This window comes from Podarcis raffonei, chromosome 6 (genome assembly GCF_027172205.1).
Source record: "Podarcis raffonei isolate rPodRaf1 chromosome 6, rPodRaf1.pri, whole genome shotgun sequence".
In the NCBI taxonomy this organism is placed as follows: Eukaryota; Metazoa; Chordata; class Lepidosauria; order Squamata; family Lacertidae; genus Podarcis; species Podarcis raffonei.
This window is the reverse complement of record NC_070607.1, coordinates 10,966,191-10,984,898: the sequence shown is the minus strand read 5'-3', so window position 1 is coordinate 10,984,898 and position 18,708 is coordinate 10,966,191. Positions and strand designations below refer to the sequence as shown.

General features: G+C 50.6%; 2 protein-coding genes across 4 annotated transcripts in view; one reads left to right on the top strand and one right to left on the bottom strand.

The window, feature by feature from the left end:
- NOS1AP (nitric oxide synthase 1 adaptor protein) overlaps window positions 1–18,708 on the bottom strand; it is a 76,241-nt gene that overhangs the window by 3,008 nt on the left and 54,525 nt on the right. For 2 of the 3 annotated variants that reach the window (XM_053391413.1, XM_053391414.1), the window contains 2 exons: window positions 18,474–18,626; window positions 1,189–1,480 (listed from right to left, as the gene is read on the bottom strand). In XM_053391413.1, the coding sequence (XP_053247388.1) occupies window positions 1,189–1,480; window positions 18,474–18,626 (445 nt within the window). Of the gene's footprint in view, window positions 1–1,188; window positions 1,481–15,728; window positions 18,627–18,708 lie in introns of those variants that run through there. The other variant, XM_053391415.1, reaches the window with a different exon arrangement.
- Window positions 4,797–7,162, top strand: SPATA46 (spermatogenesis associated 46). Its single transcript, XM_053391418.1, has 2 exons — window positions 4,797–5,276; window positions 6,171–7,162. Exons 1-2 carry the CDS (start codon window positions 5,171–5,173, stop codon window positions 6,692–6,694), a joined length of 630 nt encoding a protein of 209 aa, XP_053247393.1. The 5' UTR covers window positions 4,797–5,170; the 3' UTR covers window positions 6,695–7,162.

The following is an 18,708-nucleotide window of genomic DNA, read 5'->3' as shown; positions in this document are numbered from 1 at the left end:
ACCAGGCATAGGCCAACTCGGCCCTCCAGATGTTTTGGGACTATAAACCCATCATCCCTGACCACTGGTCCTGTTAGCTAGGGATAATGGGAGCTGTAGTCCCAAAACATCTGGAGGGCCGAGTTGGCCTATGCCTGCCCTGGACAGTTAAGTCCAGTCAAAGGCGACTATGGGGTTGCAGGCCTCATCTCGCTTTCAGGCAGAGGTAGCCGGCGTTTGTTCACTGGCAGCTTTCCGGGTCGTGTGGCCAGCAGGAGTAAACCGCTTCTGGCACAACAGGACACCGTGACGGAAACAAGAGTGCACGGAAACGCCGTTTACCTTCCCGCCACAGCAGTACCTATTTATCTACTTGCACTGGTGTGCTTTTGAACTGCTAGGTTGGCAGAAGCTGGGACAGAGCAATGGGAGTTCACACTGTTGTGGGGATTCGAACTGCCAACCTTCCGATCGGCAAGCCCAAGAGGCTCAGTGGTTTAGACCACAGCGCCACCCGCGTCCTCTGGCAGTGGGGGAGGGGGGCCTCAGGTAAAGTCCCAAATTCCTATATCCATGACCTGCGGAAGCCGCAAACAGTAGTGACCTCTAATGGCTATGGAACTCTACGTGGGGCTACCTTTGAAGGTGACCCGGGAACTACAACTAATGCAGAATGCGGCAGCTAGATTGGTGACTGGGGGCGGCCACCGAGACCACATAACACCAGCCTTGAAAGACCTACATTGGCTCCCAGTACATTTCCGAGCACAATTCAAAGTGTTGGTGCTGACATTTAAAGCTCTAAACAGCCTCGGCCCAATATATCTGAAGGAGCGTCTCCACCCCCATCGTTCTGCCCGGACACTGAGGTCCAGCTCCGAGGGCCTTCTGGCGGTTCCCTCATTGCGAGAAGCAAAGCTACAGGGAACCAGGCAGAGGGCCTTCTCGGTAGTGGCACCTGCCCTGTGGAACGCCCTCCCACCAGATGTCAAAGAGATAAACAACTACCCGACATTCAGAAGACATCTGAAGGCAGCCCTGTTCAGGGAAGTTTTTAATGTGTGACATCTTAGTGTATTTTTGGTCTTTGTGGAAGCCACCCAGAGTGGCTGGGGAAACCCAGCCAGATGGGCGGGGTACAAATAAAAAATTATTATTATTATTATTATTATTATTATTATTATTATTATTATTATTGAGCCCACTTACCATTCCTCCTGGTCCTGGCCTTGCCCACAGGAGAGGGCGGCCCCAGCACGCTCATTCACTTCGGTCACCCCAAAGCTGCTGTGGTTGCTGGTCTCTTTCCTGCGTAGCAAGTCGTTGACTTTCGCACCCACCGTCTTGCTCAGGTTCTTCAAGTGCTGGCTGCCCCCCACCCACTCAGGGTGGCCTCGAGGGCTCACACAGGGGGAGGATCTGGGGTGAAGGGAGACCGATTTGGCCGCCGGCAGCTTTGTTGCAGCGGTAGTGTTTGAATTCTCAAACGTATTTTGGTCAACTAGAAAAGAAACAAAATGGCACCCGTGTGAGTGGGACAGTTGCTAGGAAAAGCCCTCTTCACCCAACCTAGCCTGACCAATTGTTTTTCATGTGCATTTGTTATCTATTTAATGAATAAATTTATTCCCATAGAACACAAGGGGATTTAACCATCTATGTGCATCAATAACCAAAGCATATTTTAAAACAGCTTCACGTCCAATATAAACACAAGCTGGGATGAAAATCTTCTGTTGAGAGGCTTGTTGGAAAAGTAAGTTCTTCAAATCATTCTCCTTCCCAGGCTGAGAGGAAAGAATGGCGAAAGCAGGTTATTTATTGGGACAGTGTGATTTTTGCAGCCGCTGTTAAAGTTGCAAAGCAATGAAGTACAGGATGGAGCAATGGAGAATTTCTGAAACAACAATGGCATATTAGCTCTGCCCAAGGCGTGATGGAGAACAGCAACAACTGGGAAAAGATAGACATAATATTTTACAAGGACTGGAAGAAACACCACAGACAGAATAATTGCCACACACAGGAAGCACATGGATATAATTTGACTGCCTTACTTGTAGTTTTTATAAACCACTTAATGTGTCAATATGAATGGATGCTGTTAACATCATAGTTATTTTATAATGGATTATTTTGACCGGAGTGTAATTCAAATTAATAAGATAAACGCAGAAATAAATTAAATCATCAAACCATCATATCTAGCATGCGGGGGCTACCTAAATGATATAATTTGGTACCTGAATGATTGGTATTAGTAATTGTGTTATAATTTGGCATTGTTATAATGAGGCTATCATTGGATTGTAATTGAAAACGAATAAAAATTATTTTTAAAAAGGAAAAAGTGAGTTCTTCAATAGATGCCGAAATGATAACCGAGATGGTGGTTGCCTGAAACACAGCGTAAGAGAGAATCCCAATTCTAACACGGCATGGGATGGACCTCCGAGTGAACTGGTATCTGCAGGAGGCCTTCCCTTGAGGAACCCGGTTATTAGGGGTGAGACAACTTTAAGCTATACTGGTCTCAAGAGCCTATAACTAACACCAGCCTTTTGAACTGAGCCGGAAGCTAACTGGAAGCCGGTGCAATTATTTCAGCAAGACATATAACGTGATCATAATATTCTGCCCCAGTGAGTAGCCACATCGCTGTATTTTTCACCAAGTGCAGCTTTTCTGGGGCCCAGATAGAGCGGGCTGCAGCGATCCAACATGGAGATTATCACTGCGTGGATGGCTGTGGCGAGGCTCTCCCAGTCTAGAAATGGCCATCGCTGTCTCAGTTGCCAAAGGAAGAAAGCCATGATTGGCTTTTCTCACCAGGGACACAAGGAAGGGGAAGGTGTGCATTTAAGAAACCAAGTTCCCCAAAGGGCAGAAACTCTGTTCAGCTAATTAAAAAGCCCATACTTACCTTTCCCAGTTTTATGTCCTTGGACACTTCTGGTACATAGGCTTTCCTGTTTCCTTAGGAAGCAGGCTTATAAATCTCTGCTTTCCTTTGGACCCCGTTGGTGCATAGCTGTCAACCGTCTCTTATTTGGCGGGAAATTCCCTTATCCCAGCGGCGTGTCCCGCTGCTGTCCTGGATTGATGATGTCCCTTAAATTTCCCGGGTTTCATGCCCGCCCGGCTCGAGAGGGAAGCATCGGCTCGGGGTCCTCCGCCTCGAGAGAGCGAGAGAGAGAGTGCGCGCACGAGCTGCTGCGTCTCCGTCTCTCCCTTTTCCCCCTCAGGGGCGTGTCGTGAGGAGACAGGTGGTGGAGGGCAGGCAGGCAGCCCCGCTCTTGTGAGACTTCCGCCGCACTGCCAGGGGAAGCTGGAGGTGGCAGCGGTGGCTGAGGAGGCGGCCTGAGGGAGGAGGAAGAGGAGGGGATGGGGAGGGACGCAGAAGGGCGGTGCTTCAGCAGCCGCGGCGGCGCTGGGCAAGAGTCTCTTTTCCTCCCTCCCAGGCGGGAAAGGGCCGATGGAACTCCTCGCACCAGGACGACAGCAGCCCCGACGTGCTGCTCAGCATCCCCTCAAAACTAGTGCATCATCTTAATGTAGTGATTTCCCCCTCTGCATCCCTTTCATGACTCTATTTTTGTAAATCATTTGTCCATCCATAGTTCAAATTTTTACTACAAGTTTTCTGTCAATCCTACCAGTGTATGTAACTCTTTACAATAGCTTTTCAACTAAATGATAAACTTTCCCCATTCTTTATGAAAGAGGTCCTCTTCCTGGTTTCTAATTCTGCCTGTAAGCTTTGCCATCTCGACGTCGTTCATCAGTTTTGTCTGCCCCTCTTCTTTGGTTGGAGTTGTAGACCCTTAGGATCATCTAGTCCAACCCCCTGCAAAACACAGTCAGTGGCAGCAAAAGCAGCATGGCTCCATGAGTGCTGGATTTATGCATAAGCTAAGTCAAAATCCCTTACTTTGGCTGCTGATCCCTTATTTTCAAATCTATAAGTTGACAGCTATGCATTGGTGAGGCCAAGAGGTAGGTCTTGTTGTTTGGGACCTTCACATACCACTGCCGAGGCTTGCGCCCTGGAGAGATCACTTTGGTGCTGCTAACACAGTGGTTTGACTTCACCCCCCAGAGGCGCACCCCATTTTCTCTCGAGACAAATGGATGCCAACGACAATTTACTCCATTTCAAGTTGCTTTAATCTACTCTTCACTAGCGATTCATTTACTCGCCCTTTTCTCTCTCCATTTGGTTAATTTCCTCTTCCCTTTTCAGTTCACTCGGCTGGTTGTGTTTAGGCACTTATTACCCTCATTCCATTTCGGCATGTTGGTTTCCATCTCTCCAGATGGAAATATTTCCCATTACCCTTCTTCCATCGTTTCTTTACCCTCTTCATGAGTATTCTCAAACTCTTTTGAACTTCCTCACACCTCACCTTGACCATTTCCCTCTTTTGCTTACTCCTATTCAAAATTTGGCCAACAGTCTCCTTTAGAGCGCATGTCATTGTGATCACGTTTCTCCTCTTCCCTTCGACTCCCTTTTTCGTTTCAGATCTGCTTCAAGCTCTCATTATCTTCTAAGTGTCTCTTCTCTAATTCTCCACTCTTTTCCTCTCTCCTTCCACATTCTGACTTAAATCTACTTGCCAAGCCAAACATTTTTACCTCAGTTTTTGCCTCCTTCCCCTTCTCCCTGGTTATACCATATTGTTTTTGTAATACTCTTCTCATCCGTGATTAAGCCACTTCAATCACTTCATTAAAAAAATTATCGCAAGGCATCTCTTTATTTGAGATTTTCCTGGCAAATCCTCCTGCCTTACGCTCCTCTGCTTTTGTTTCCTGAGCCTGAGCTCAGAGCCTGTCTCATTTTAATCCACCGACTGCTGCCTTTCTCGTTAAGAGGCGGTAAATTAGGACGATGGGGCTGAGATACTTCATGAAGGACACAGAACCACTTTCGTTTGCATCTGTGTAGCCTGTCCTACGCACCTCTCCACTCGAGGAGGATTCAGCATCAGACCCACATAGAAAGGCTTCCCCCACAACTTGCCCTTGCCAGCCAGCAGCCTCTACACAGTCAGGCCCCGGTGCCAGCAGTCGCTGTTTGTTAGGTCAGGAGATGATGTCACAAGGCCAGCTGGCTACCTGGTCCTTTGCCCGGAGAAAGCTTTGCACCACAAATGGGAACTTTTAGTGAAGGAGTGTCTGAGAGGACATGGAAAATTTTTCCCTCTTGACAATCTCTGGGCAACGTCTCCCCAGCTTTGCCCTGAAGAGTGTACCTGACTTAACATGCCCTGTGCACAAAAGCAGCTTGCCAGGTGAGCTGGGGAGGAGGGGGGAGTGCCAGGAAAAAGTACCCCCGGAACAGTTTGAACAGAAGCAAATGTTTTCTGAATGAAATGTGAAATAGGGGTAGAAGGATGAGGAGGAACCTAGCCTGTGGTAGTATAGGAATGCATGGGACGCGGGTGGCGCTGTGGTCTAAACCACTGAGCCTCTTGGGCTTGCCGATCAGAAGGTTGGCAGTTCGAATCCCCGCAACAGTGTGAAGTCCCGTTGCTCTGGCGCAGCACACCAGTGCAAGTAGATAAATTGGTACCGCTGTGGCGGGAAGGTAAACGGTGTTTCCGTGCGCTCTGGTTTCCGTCACGGTGTCCCGTTGTGCCAGATGCAGTTTAGTCCTGCTGGCCACACGACCCGGAAAGCTGCCAGTGAACAAACGCCGGCTACCTCGGCCTGAAAGCGAGATGAGCGCCGCAAACCCATAGTCGTCTTTCGCTGTACTTAACCATCCAGGGGTCCTTTACCTAGGGTCGGAGGAAGAGGGTGTGTTGGGGGCGGGCCACCCCAGGTGTCACCACCGAGGGGGTGACAAAATGCCAGGTGGCACTCACCACGGGGCCTGCAGCGCACCCCCAGGCTCCGTGCTGCCCCAATCCGCCCGCCCGCCACCTCACCCTCAGCTGTAGGGCAGCTGAGTGGCAGGAGGAAGGCAGATTCCTTGGAGGTCTTGCGGAGCGTCCGGCCCCAGCTGGCCCCACCCCACGGGTGGGTGGCCCTGCTCCTGGGCACAGGTCACACATGCCGCCCCAGGCGCCTGATGGGCTTGCTCCACCATTGCCTTTACCTTTTAGCTTACCACACCAACCATCACACGGTGCTGGCCAGGTCTGAGAAAGGCACAAGGCTCACTCCCCCTTTTCTTTTGCCAGACTGCCTCCTCGCGGAACTGCAGAGCGGGGAGCCTCCGCAGCAGAACTGCACCATCTACCGCCCCTGGTATTCCCCTTACAGCTACTTTGTGTGCATGGACCAAGACAGCCAAACCGACTCCTGCGGTTTCCCAGGGACACTGGGAGGCAACAGCCTAGAAGCCCCAGCCGACACTGGGCCTGCCGGAGACATGGACAGTGGCTCCTCTTCGTCCGGCTCCCTGGAGAAAATGTATCCCCAAGAGAGCGGCGGCAGCAGCAGCAGCAGCAGGAAGGCCACGGACTGCATCACTTCCCAGGACATCCTTTTGGCTTCCAAGTGGCGGCCCCCGCATGGGTGCCAATGTGTGGCCTGCTGCCGAATGTTCCCGACTTTGCACTCGCTCAAGGCCCACATCAAACGCGGAGCTCGGGAGGGCTTCAGCTGCCGGGTCTATTACCACAAGCTCAAAGCCCTGTGGGGGAAGGAGCGCAAATGGCGGCCCAGTAAGCATCCAGCGGGCAGCCACAAAATGCTCAAATAGCAATGTCCATCTGCAAGAGGCGCCATAGCCACCGGGCGCCCATCCTCTCCCCCGCAGCCCCAAAATAAAGCAAGTTATTGATGCTGTTTAGAGCAAGCTCGTTGTTACACCACAGCCTCGCTCCCTTCCTCGCATGGGGTCTCTGTTCCCAAAAGGGAGAAGCCTCTTTCTCAGACCTCATCCTCCCTGAGTTTGCCCCTCATGGTTATTTCCACAGTTGATGCTGCTCAAACTTTGGTGCCTCAATAAGTAACCGAACAAACCCCTGTGTTGCAAAGAGAACGTCAGCAATGTCTAGGCAACACAATGACCATGTACATATGCAATAGACAATCTTTATAGAATTCCTTCAAACCATAACAAGTACAAAATGAAATCTTTAGTCTCAAAGTCTCTGAAAATCTTTAAAGGAAGCGAGGCACCAGACTTTGTACGATGAAAGACAAGCTGTGAAGCTTTGTGTATTCAGCGAATATGATGCCCAACACTGGACAGTAATATTGACTACTGTTTTGAATAATTCTTTGTCAGCGTGGTGGGAGGATATAGAATTGCTTCATAAATCCATCTTATTTTGAATGAAAGTCTGTAAATGAAAGGGACGTGGGTGCTGCTGTGGGTTAAACCACAGAGCCTAAGACTTGCCGATCAGAAGGTCGGCAGTTCAAATCCCCGCGACAGGGTGAGCTCCCGTTGCTCGGTCCCTGATCCTGCCAACCTAGCAGTTCGAAAGCACGTCAAAGTGCAAGTAGATAAATAGGTACCGCTCTGGCGGAAAGGTAAACGGTGTTTCCTTGCGCTGTTCTGGTTTGCCAGAAGCAGCTTAGTCAGGCTGGCCACATGACCCGGAAACTGTACGCCGGCTCCCTCGGCCAATAAAGCAAGATGAGCGCCGCAACCCCAGAGTCGGCCACGACTGGACCTAATGGTCAGGGGTCCCTTTACCTTTTTATGTAAATGAAAATATCAAATGCTGTGGAACAGTGCTCATGTAATAATGTAGAATGCAATTCTACATCCTCCCACCACGCTGACAAAGAATTCTACCAAACAGTAATCAATATCCGGAATCATTGTCCAGTGTTGGACATCATATTTGCTAAATACAAAAAGCTTCACAGCTTGTCTTTCATCGTACAAAGCCTGGTACCTCGCTTCATTTAAAGATTTTCAGAGACTTTGAGACGAAATATTTCATTTTGTACTTGTTATGGTTTGAAGGAATTCAATAAATATTGTCTATTGCGTCTGTATGTCGTCATCGTGTTGCCTAGACATTGCTAACAAACTCTGGTGTTGGCTGAGGCCTGTCTGCAACTCCCCGCCGCTCGGCTGGTGGCTGTTTACTAAGGCACCTGTGTTTCTCTGGCACGGTCACCAAGGCACACGAGGCTGGCAAGGCTGGCTAGAACCATGCCAGGAGCCTCTTCCTGGCACCTTCAGGGCGCCTGGCTGCCATGGAAGGGCAGTCGCTCCAGCTGGAGACACACCAAGGCAGCAGATTCATCCTACAGGCCACAGAGGCATCAAAGGCATGTCTGCACATGAGACGGGGGAGGACTGACTGCAACTCTTCTGTGCCGATTCAGGGGGCTTTGGCCTTCAACTGGCCCTTCGCCTGCCCTCATTGTGAGAGTAGAGTAGGCCTGGCCCTGCAGGGCAGGAGAGGCAGTTACACGCTACACTACACATGCATGCTTCATTCCGTACCTTCCTCAACCCCAGCCCTGTACCATCAATAACTCTGGAAGAGGCTTGGAGCAGATGCCACAGCAGAATGAGCAGGAAGGTGCATTTGTGGCAAGTGTTTAAGGCTGGCTATCAGAGAGGTGCCCTCATATCCAGCTTACGAAACACGTTTTAGAATCAGGCAAGAGAAGTGGGAAGTATCAGGCAGGAGAAGTGGGAAGATAGCAGAAAAATAAACTGGGTCAGCTGCATAATTTGTTCTGGACCTGGCTGGTACCCTAGATGACAGGCACAGAGTACTTTATTTAAAACACGGGTGGCCAACTCCCATGAGTGCGATCTACCCACAGAGTTAAAAAACTGGCAGTGATCTAACCCCCCCTTTTGGGGGTTCAGGTCAAAGTTGCTGAGCTTTTTTAAGGAAGAAAAGTTGTTTTTTGGGGAAGGAAGAGGAGGAAAGCCCGTTTTTAAGGGTGCAGGGCACAAAAGTTGAGGTTTTTTTAGGGGAGCCAAAGTTGTTGACCTTGTTTGGGGGGAGCCAGTGATCGGCCAGTGATCTACCTCAGACGTTCAGTGATCTATCGGTAGATCTACCTGTTGGACATGCCTGATTTAGAACATGTCTGGTGTAAAAGGATTGCATGGCAATGGGAAGGAGGACAGACACTTAGAAACAAGTTAGGGGCATCTGGTCTTTCACTGTAATAAATTATCTAATTATCTAATGCAGGGGCACAGAAAGTACAGAAATCATATTCTGGGCAGGCATTACCCAAGGAGAAGTCAGTGGCTGTGGAGGGTTTGGAAGAAAATTCTGGGTTGCTGGATATAGGATGGAACCTCCAAAGTATCATTTTGGGAACGTTCCCTGGATTGGGCCAGCATTAATTATCCTTAAAAGGTTAAGAAAGAAGACAGAGACAGCAGTTATAAATTGATGAAATTCCACAATAGAAGAAGGATCTGTCCTGAGAGTGATGCTATTTGATTTATTCTTAAATGACCTAGAAATGGGGTGAGCAGCAATGTGGCCAGGTTTGAAGAGGACACTGAGTTATTTACTAAAATAGTGAAAATCCAAACAGATGGTCATTTCAGAGCTGCTACAAACATGGTGCACGGAAAACAAAATGAAAATTGAGATCCAGTGGGTAGGCCCCATACACCGAGGCTTCACTCCCTAACTTCAAATATAAGCTTTGCAAGCGACTAGGAAAAAGAGTCATGAATAAGAGTTTGGATTTGATATCCCGTTTTATCACTACCCTACGCCTGCCAATCTAGATTTTTTAATGAAATTGTAACCCCGAGGCTTGTAAGGGACGCGGGTGGCGCTGTGGGTAAAAGCCTCAGCGCCTAGGGCTTGCCGATGGAAAGGTCGGCAGTTTGAATCCCCGCGGCAGGGTGCGCTCCCGTTGCTCGGTCCCAGCGCCTTCCAACCTAGCAGTTCGAAAGCACCCCCGGGTGCAAGTAGATAAATAGGGACCGCTTACAAGCGGGAAGGTAAACGGTGTTTCCGTGTGCTGCGCTGGCTCGCCAGATGCAGCTTGTCACGCTGGCCACGTGACCCGGAAGTGTCTCCGGACAGCGCTGGCCCCCGGCCTCTTGAGTGAGATGGCCGCACAACCCCAGAGTCGGACACGACTGGCCCGTACGGGCAGGGGTACCTTTACCTTTTAAGGAGTCTCAAAGCACCTAACATTCTCCTTTCCCTTCCCCACAACAAACACTCTGTGAGGTGAGTGGGGCTGAGAGACTTCAGAGAAGTTTGACTAGCCCAAGGTCACCCAGCAGCTGCATGTGGAGGAGCGGGGAAGCGAACCCGGTTCACCAGATTACGAGTCCACCGCTCTTAACCACTACACCACTCTGGCTCATGGAGGAATGCTCAATGAGACTGTTGGCTCTGTATACTGAGGTGGTAAAATGGGGGTGGTGGGAGGTCTATAAATCGGGTAGCCAATCTGGTGCCTCGCTCCACATTCTTGGGCCCCCAACTCCCATCTGCCCCAGCCAGCCCGGTCCGGGGTTCTCCTAGAAAGGAATGGTATGGGGTCACTTCCAGTTCAGTCCTGGTCCCGTCCTGGTTGCAGCATCTCCAAAGGGTTTAGGTGTTTCAGAAAAAAGTGTTGCAATTACAATAATCAGGGGACAGGAGCAGTTTACCTATGGAGAAATATTAAAGGGGCACAGGGACCATTTAGTGTAGGGGGAAAACGCCCTGCTATCACCCTCACATTTGGCAGGTGTGGGGGAATGGATTCTGTGCCTATACCCTGAGAGATGGGGCAGAGTTCCTCCACATGAGGGGGAACATGGCCCAGCCAGGTCTGTCTCCTCGTCCCTGCCCCCTGGTGTGAAGGAGCAATGTCTGCGTAGAGTCTGGTTTAGGCCCAGGTTGTGTGAAGGACTCTAATCCCCCATATGAGCCTTCCTGGGCTCTGACATCTTTGGGGAAGGCTCTTCTTTCTGTCCCTAGACCTTTGCAGGTGGGGCTGCGGGAGAGGAGGGTCTTCTCGGTGGTGCCAGCTTCGGAACTCCCTACCTAGAGAAGCCAAACTGGCTCCCTCCTCGTTGTCCTTCCATCAGCAGACAAAGACCATGTTCCTCCGGCAGCTGGGCTAAGTAGGGTGGCCTGACCCTCTCATGCCGTCATTTAAAAGGTGGTTTTGGTTCCTGCTTTTTCCTCCCAGTGTATCTTTCCCTTTGCTATTCCTCAGAGCTGGTTTTTCACCGGTCAGCCAGGGCCTCCAAGGCACATTTCGGCTACTTACGGTAGCCCTCCAAGTGTGGCCTTTTCACAGGGTTTCCCCACCTAGGAGTGCACAGTCGTAGAGGCGGGTGTGCATTTTGCTAAGGAAAGAAGAACAACCAGGACAGCTCCCAGACGGCAATTGGTGAGGATGTTTGGAACAGCCCAAGAACCATAATTCCGGATGGCACACACCATTAACATTACTGCACGCCTCAAGGCACACTCTCGTCCGGGACAGCTGCCCGAGGGCCCATCCAGACTTCCTTTTGCGCCGCATTTCTAGCTACAGGCCTGCACTGTGTCCGAGCCCTCTCACCCACTTTTTGGCCACTTGCCTTACAAAAAGCTGCTCTTTACTGCTAAATTGGAGCAAACAGCAATCTGGGGAAACCCCAAATTTCCGTTTGTTCCAATTCAGCATTAAAAAGCGTGCTTTTGCAGTGGGTGGGGGAGCGGGAGTGCTCAGGCTTGGACCTGGAAAGCACAGACCTAGCTCTAAAGGTAAAGGTAAAGGTACCCCTGCCCGTACGGGCCAGTCTTGACAGACTCTGGGGTTGTGCGCCCATCTCACTTAAGAGGCCGGGGGCCAGCGCTGTCCGGAGACACTTCTGGGTCACGTGGCCAGCGTGACATCGCTGCTCTGGCAAGCCAGAGCCGCACACGGAAACGCCGTTTACCTTCCCGCTAGAAAGCGGTCCCTATTTATCTACTTGCACCCGGGGGAGCTTTCAAACTGCTAGGTTGGCAGGCACTGGGACCGAGCAGCCAGAGCGCACCCCGCCGTGGGGATTCGAACCGCCGACCTTTCGATCGGCAAGCCCTAGGCGCTGAGGCTTTTTACCTCTCCTTTAAATCAGAACCAGTGAACATGGTGAAGGTACTGTGTGAGTGCCTGGAGGCGGTTGGAGGATGGATGGCGGCTAACAGATTGAGGTTGAGATTGAGACAGAAGTACTGTTTTTGGGGGACGGGGGCGGGCGGGTGTGGGGGACTCCCTGGTCCTGAATGGGGTAACTGTGCCCCTGAAGGACCAGGGGCGCAGCCTGGGAGTCATTTTGGACTCACAGCTGTCCATGGAGGCACAGGTCAATTCTGTATTCAGGGCAGCTGTCTACCAGCTCCACCTGGTACGCAGGCTAAGACCCTACCTGCCCACAGACTGCCTCGCCAGAGTGGTGCATGCTCTAGTTATCTCCCGCTTGGACTACTGCAATGCACTCTATGTGGTGCTACCTTTGAAAGTAACCCGGAAACTGCAATTAATCCAGAATGTGGCAGCTAGACTAGTGATTGGGAGTGGCTGCTGGGACCACATAACACCGGTCCTGAGAGATCTGCATTGGCTCCCAGTACGTTTCTGAGCACAATTCAAAGTGTTGGTGCTGACCTTTAAAGCTCTAAACAGCCTCGGCCCAGTATATCTGAAGGAGCGTCTCCACCCCCATCGTTCTGCCCAGACACTGAGGTCCAGCTCTGAGGGCCTTCTGGCGGTTCCCTCACTGCGAGAAGCCAAGTTACAGGGAACCAGGCAGAGGGCCTTCTCAGTAGTGGCGCCCACCCTGTGGAACACCCTCCCTTCAGATGTGAAAGAAATAAGCAGCTATCCTATCTTTAAAAGACATCTGAAGGCAGCCCTGTTCAGGGAAGTTTTTAATATTTAATGCTGTACTGTTTTTAACATTTGATTGGGAGCCACCCAGAGTGGCTGGGGAGACTCAGCCAGATGGGTGGAGTATTAATAATAATAATAATAATAATAATAATAATAATAATGACCTGCTTCTAGAAAATGTGGGACGGAAAGCCCTGACTCACTAATGGAAAGGTTTATGGTTCTTTTTCCTTGGCTGACGATGCAGCATGAGACTTGGGAGTGCCAGTAGGTTTAGACTGCTAAGATGCCACCAGGGGTGATGTTTTCCACCCTAACCTTCTGCCCCATAAGGTCTGGCTGTCTGGCAGCACCGGTGCAATGCCTGTCTGGCACAGCTGTTCTCTGCAAACCGCTGTTCTATTGGGGGAGAGGTGGAATATAGGACTTGGTCTCTTCAAACAGTCTTTGGTTGTGCACAACCTGCCTTGGGACGTGGGTGGCGCTATGGGTTAAACCACAGAGCCTAGGACTTGCTGATCAGAAGGTCGGCGGTTCGAATCCCCGCGACGGGGTGAGCTCCCGTTGCTCGGTCCCTGCTCCTGCCAACCTAGCAGTTCGAAAGCACCTCAAAGTGCAAGTAGATAAATAGGTACCACTCCGGCGGGAAGGTAAATGGCGTTTCCGTGTGCTGCTCTGGTTCGCCAGAAGCGGCTTAGTCCTGCTGGCCACATGACCCGGAAGCTGTACGCCGGCTCCCTCGGCCAGTAAAGCGAGATGAGTGCCGCAACCCCAGAGTCGGCCACGACTGGACCTAATGGTCAGGGGTCCCTTTACCCTGCCTTGGGACCTGCCAGTGTTAGCCACAGATTTTCACATGACCTTTTCTCTTTTCCAAACTCAGGGTGTTAAACTTGGGTCCCTGTTCTCTAACTGAAGGTTGCTGTGCTACTCCTTGTAAGGAACCCTGAACAAACCTGCCATCTTTCTTTTAACACCTGAGGTGATTGAGAAGAAAGGAGGGAAGTGTGAAAAGATACAAGGAAAGCAAAGGAAGCAGAGACGACAGTTCAGCTTTAGAAATAAGGAAGATTTATTTAGCAATAGCCAAGAAGCTCTAACACCACCGGCCGGGGCTTAAGTGCACTTACAGAGAAAGAAATTCCATAACATCCACTGCTTTTGCAAAAGGAGAGAACGAAAGGAAAAATGCAGAGGAAACTCCCAAGAGGCTTTATGAAGGAACCATCTGTGGAATGCCAGGAGATGGAGAAAGGCCTTCCTCTGAGCGTCCCTCTAAGCCAGGGGTTAGCACACTTTTTCAGCAGGGGGCCGGTCCACTGCCCCTCAGATCTTGTGTTGGGCTGGACTATATTTTGGAGGGGGGGGAAATTGGACAAATTCCCCACAAATAACCCAGTGATGCATTTTAAATAAAAGCACTCACTCTACTCATGTAAAAACACCCGGCAGGCCCCACAAATAACCCAGAGGTGCATTTTAAATGCAGTGGTACCTCAGGTGGTACCTCGGGTTAAGTACTTAATTCGTTCCGGAGGTCTGTTCTTAACCTGAAACTGTTCTTAACCTGAAGCACCAGTTTAGCTAATGGGGCCTCCCGCTGCGCCGCCGGAGCACGATTTCTGTTCTCATCCTGAAGCGAAGTTCTTAACCCGAGGTACTATTTCTGGGTTAGCGGAGTTTGTAACCTGAAGCGTATGTAACCCGAGGTACCACTGTAGAAGGACACATTCTCCTCATGTAAAAACACACTGGTTCCCGGACCGTCCGTGGGCCGGATTTAGAAAGTGATTGGGCCGGATCCGGCCCCCAGGCCTTAGTTTGCCTACCCATGCTCTAAGCAGTCTGTGCTGCTGTGAGAGATCTGCCCCATGAACTGCGATCAGGTGCCTTCCTTTTCAAACTGTATTTTCTTGCCTGAGGCATCTGCCAGTGTTGTTGGGCATGCTGGCACCTCTGGCCTGGCTGCTCCATGGCAAGCGCTTTCCTGCCCTTACAACTGACACACACTCATTCCATCTCGAAAAGCCTTCATTTGCTCACCCCCTCCCCACTTTCATGCCCCCCTCCCGTCTTCAGCAAAGTCTTGGGTTATCAGGGCCTGACCTAGGTTGAGAGCAGCAGCCCAGCCCCTTCATTGCTCTTGCCATAACACAAAAGTATCTCGGATGCTCCCTTCCTCTTCCTGAACAAGACCAGCAGGATTACACCCTCCCTCTCAATTCACCCCAAAGGCACTTTCTCCCTGAGCTGCGTCCCTAACTGCTGAGCAAACAATGGGCCTGACTTCCTCAGGGGAGATAATTTGGCTTCAAACTCGCCGGGTTAAGAAGAGAAGAAGAGTTTGGATTTGATATCCTGCTTTATCACTACCCTACGGAGTTTCAAAGTCGCTAACATTCTCCTTTCCCTTCCTCCCCCACAACAAACACTCTGTGAGGTGAGTGGGGCTGAGAGACTTCAGAGAAGTGTGACTGGCCCAAGGTCACCCAGCAGCTGCATGTGGAGGAGCGGGGAAGCGAACCCGGTTCACCAGATTACGAGTCCACCGCTCTTAACCATTACACCACACTGGGTCTTAAGTGGCAGACGTAAACTAGCTGCAGATGTAACAACCCTGGTCAGATAAACCGTGGCTTCTCAACCTAAGAGAGCCATGTGCCGCTTACCTCTTGCAGGAAAGTTCACTTGTTTTCCTAAGCCACGGTTTCCTGTGAGATCCAGACCAGGAAACAGTAGCTTGAGGGCTCCCTCCCTCCACAGGATATGCCACAGGAAACCAAGAAAGCTTTGCTGAAGCTGCACAAGAGAGGGGAAGGGACGCAGCTTGTTCAATGGCTTATCACATTTGCATTGCTTTTTCTGAACCAGGGGTGGAAGGAAAGGGTGGAGAGTAGCCACAAAATAAAGATCTTGTCTTGAAGACACAGGTGGAATCCTCTGGATGTTAAGTGAAAACTGCATTTCTCAAATCTATCTTCAGTAGTTTTGCATAAAAATCACCCATGGAATTTTTATTATTATTAAAAAATCCAATTTGCTTAAATAAGAACTGCACAGCAGTTAAATGCAACATGCCTCCCTGTGCAGTTTTATCTCCCCCTCTCCCTGTTCATCGTTGCAGTTCCTCCAATATTAATTGTAAATCTTCCTTTGGTGCCCCAACAGGGAAGGCCGGAAGCGATCGTTCCTCACAAACCTAGGCAACAGCCTGCAAATTAAATAATGGCAAAGTCTGCAGCGGCAGCAGGAAAACAGAACAAAATTCAAGCTATGGAAACACCTAAGGAAAGGTCAAACTGAGCAAAAGCCCAACAGCCCCATAATGTTTCTGAGCACATGGTGCTTCTTCGGGGCAGTATTAAGAGGGCAGCAGGGATCTCTGCACCACCTCTGCTGCAGCTTCTGGTCAGGGCAAGAGGTGGAAGGAAGGGGAGCACTGATGCTTCTTCTAGCTGCCTGTTATAATATGGGCCAGTCCTCAGAGAGTGAAATGCTGTCTTGCTGTCTTGCACGACTGAGTTCTAGTTCGGTTTATGCTGCGCAGGGACCCTTAAGAAACCGCCCTGTTGTTTTACTCAACAGCTCCCCTGAAAGTGAGAAGTCCATTCTGCAGGGACGCGGGTGGTGCTGTGGGTTAAACCACAGAGCCTAGGACTTGCCGATCAGAAGGTCAGCGGTTCAAATCCCCGCGACGGGGTGAGCTCCCGTTGCTCAGTCCCAGCTCCTGCCAACCTAGCAGTTCGAAAGCACGTCAAAGTGCAAGTAGATAAATAGGTACCGCTCTGGCGGGAAGGTAAATGGCGTTTCCGTGCGCTGCTCTGGTTTGCCAGAAGCGGCTTAGTCATGCTGGCCACATGACCCGGAAGCTGTACGCCGGCTCCCTTGCCCAATAAAGCGAGATGAGCGCTGCAACCCCAGAGTCGGCCACGACTGGACCTAATGGTCAGGGGTCCCTTTACCTTTACCTATTCTGAACACAGAAGCTCCTTTAGGATTCTTTTGTGTCTTAAGTTAAAACTAAAAAGTCTGGACCTCTCGCTTGTAGTATGCCGCTCGCCCTATCCCTCAGAAAGCCACAAAAGAGAAAGCAGGGCAGGAAAGGCCATGTCTCACGTGGGGAAAACAACCTGGCCGATGGAAGGCCAGGGCTGAGATGCTGCTTCCCAAAGGACAATCACAACATGGAGCCAATAGAACGCTTAACTATTGATGACTCCAAGCACTGCCTGAGTGCATCTCAGAGAACAAATACAGCAAAGTGTATATAACGCTTGCCTCCATACAAAACACGCATTGCAACCCCCCAAAAGCTCTTCTCTGGCTGAGGTTCAAATCCAAGCTAGAGAGGAACATACATAGTCTTTGCTCTCTCTCTCAAACATCCATTCCACACACTTGCTTAGAAAGAACTGAGCCGTTTTCTGAGTTTAGACAAAGAAATTCTAACGTTTCCTGTGCCCAACTGTAGCTCTGACTTGTCTAGGAGATTTTTGGGACGAACGCCGAGGCAGCCTGAGCTTTCAGACACACAGGCCTCTTTTGTGGAGTTGCTTCCATAAGGAACCTGCTCCTATGTTCCTGCAGTTATACGCTCGGGGGACTAAGGTGCCAGAGTTACGACAAAAGAGTACGACTTGAGCTTCTGGAACTGAGGCTGCCGTGTCAAGAATTTCAACGGTGTTCAAAAACTGTAGGAGAAGTTATCAGGCCCACAGTTCTAATACCAATTCCAACCAAGATTCGATCATTTATCCACAGACAACCCCTGTTATAATTGAACTGTTTCTTTCAGAGGTTTGCAGAAACGTAAGGCTATTGGTCTTGTCCGGAAGCTGACTAGGGATTATCTTAAGTATGGGAGGCAGCAAGGGAGGAGGAGGGGAAGTCCCCCTGCAGGGCTTTTGCGGATACAACTCAGTAGCTGAATCTAACCCACTAGGTACACAAAAGGCCCCTCTGAATTCTGCCACCTGTATGCATGATGCAAAAGAGGCCAACTTGCAGGTCCTTGCTAGATTTACATAATTTATCCAGCGTCCAATAGGTCTTTGGGTGGTGGGGGAGTGTTATGAAGAGACACCTGGACACTGGCAACCTTGCACACTCTCACTGCTGGCTTTTTAAGGTTTCACCAGGAACTGCCGGCACACTTTCACGACCACCTTTTCAGCTTTTCTAAAAGAAAGATGAGGGTCCTCAAGATGCTGTCATTTGCACCCAGTATCCCTTTTTGGTGGTGCAATATGGCATTAATATATATATATATAAATACATGAAAACAATTCCTGAGACCTTTGGGCGCCCCGGAAAGCGGCTCTTGCCTTCAGGAGGAAAACCGCCACCCTACTCCTGACTTTCAGGTACCAAGACACAGAAAAACATAGAAGCAGGCTTTCCCCGGCCTGTTTGCAAGGAGGCCTGTGTCCCCCACTCTCTCTCCTCCCCTGTCGCTTGCCACGGGCCTGAGATCTCTGCCTCCTCTTAAATGGCAACCTCTTCATCCAAGCTATCTCCCAGGCCCTGCTTGTCGAGGACGCTGAACAGGCGGAGCGCGTCCTCCTGGCCCCACGAGTCCCACACCTCACTGTCGTCCACGTTGGACTCGAACTCGGAGCCAATCCCTGACTCACGGAACTTGAGGAGCTCCAAGCTGCCCAAGGGAGGGCCGTCGCCAGGGAGGAAACAGAAACATTCCAGCTTCGCCAGGCAGTCACTCCTACCTAAGGGGCTGGCCAAAGAGTTGGCGGCATTGGAGAAGCTGGGGTGGAGCTGGAGGGGGCGAGTGTCTTCGGGCAGAGGGGTGCTGGGGTCACACAGAACGGGCAGCCCGCCGGGGCGGAAGGTGATTTCCAGCAAGCTGTCCCGAGAGCCTCCTGAAAGACAAAGAGAGAAGCAGCAGCGTCAGGCCCCGTATCCAGTCTGCCTGATGGGAGAGAGGGAGGCTCAGGCCGGAGA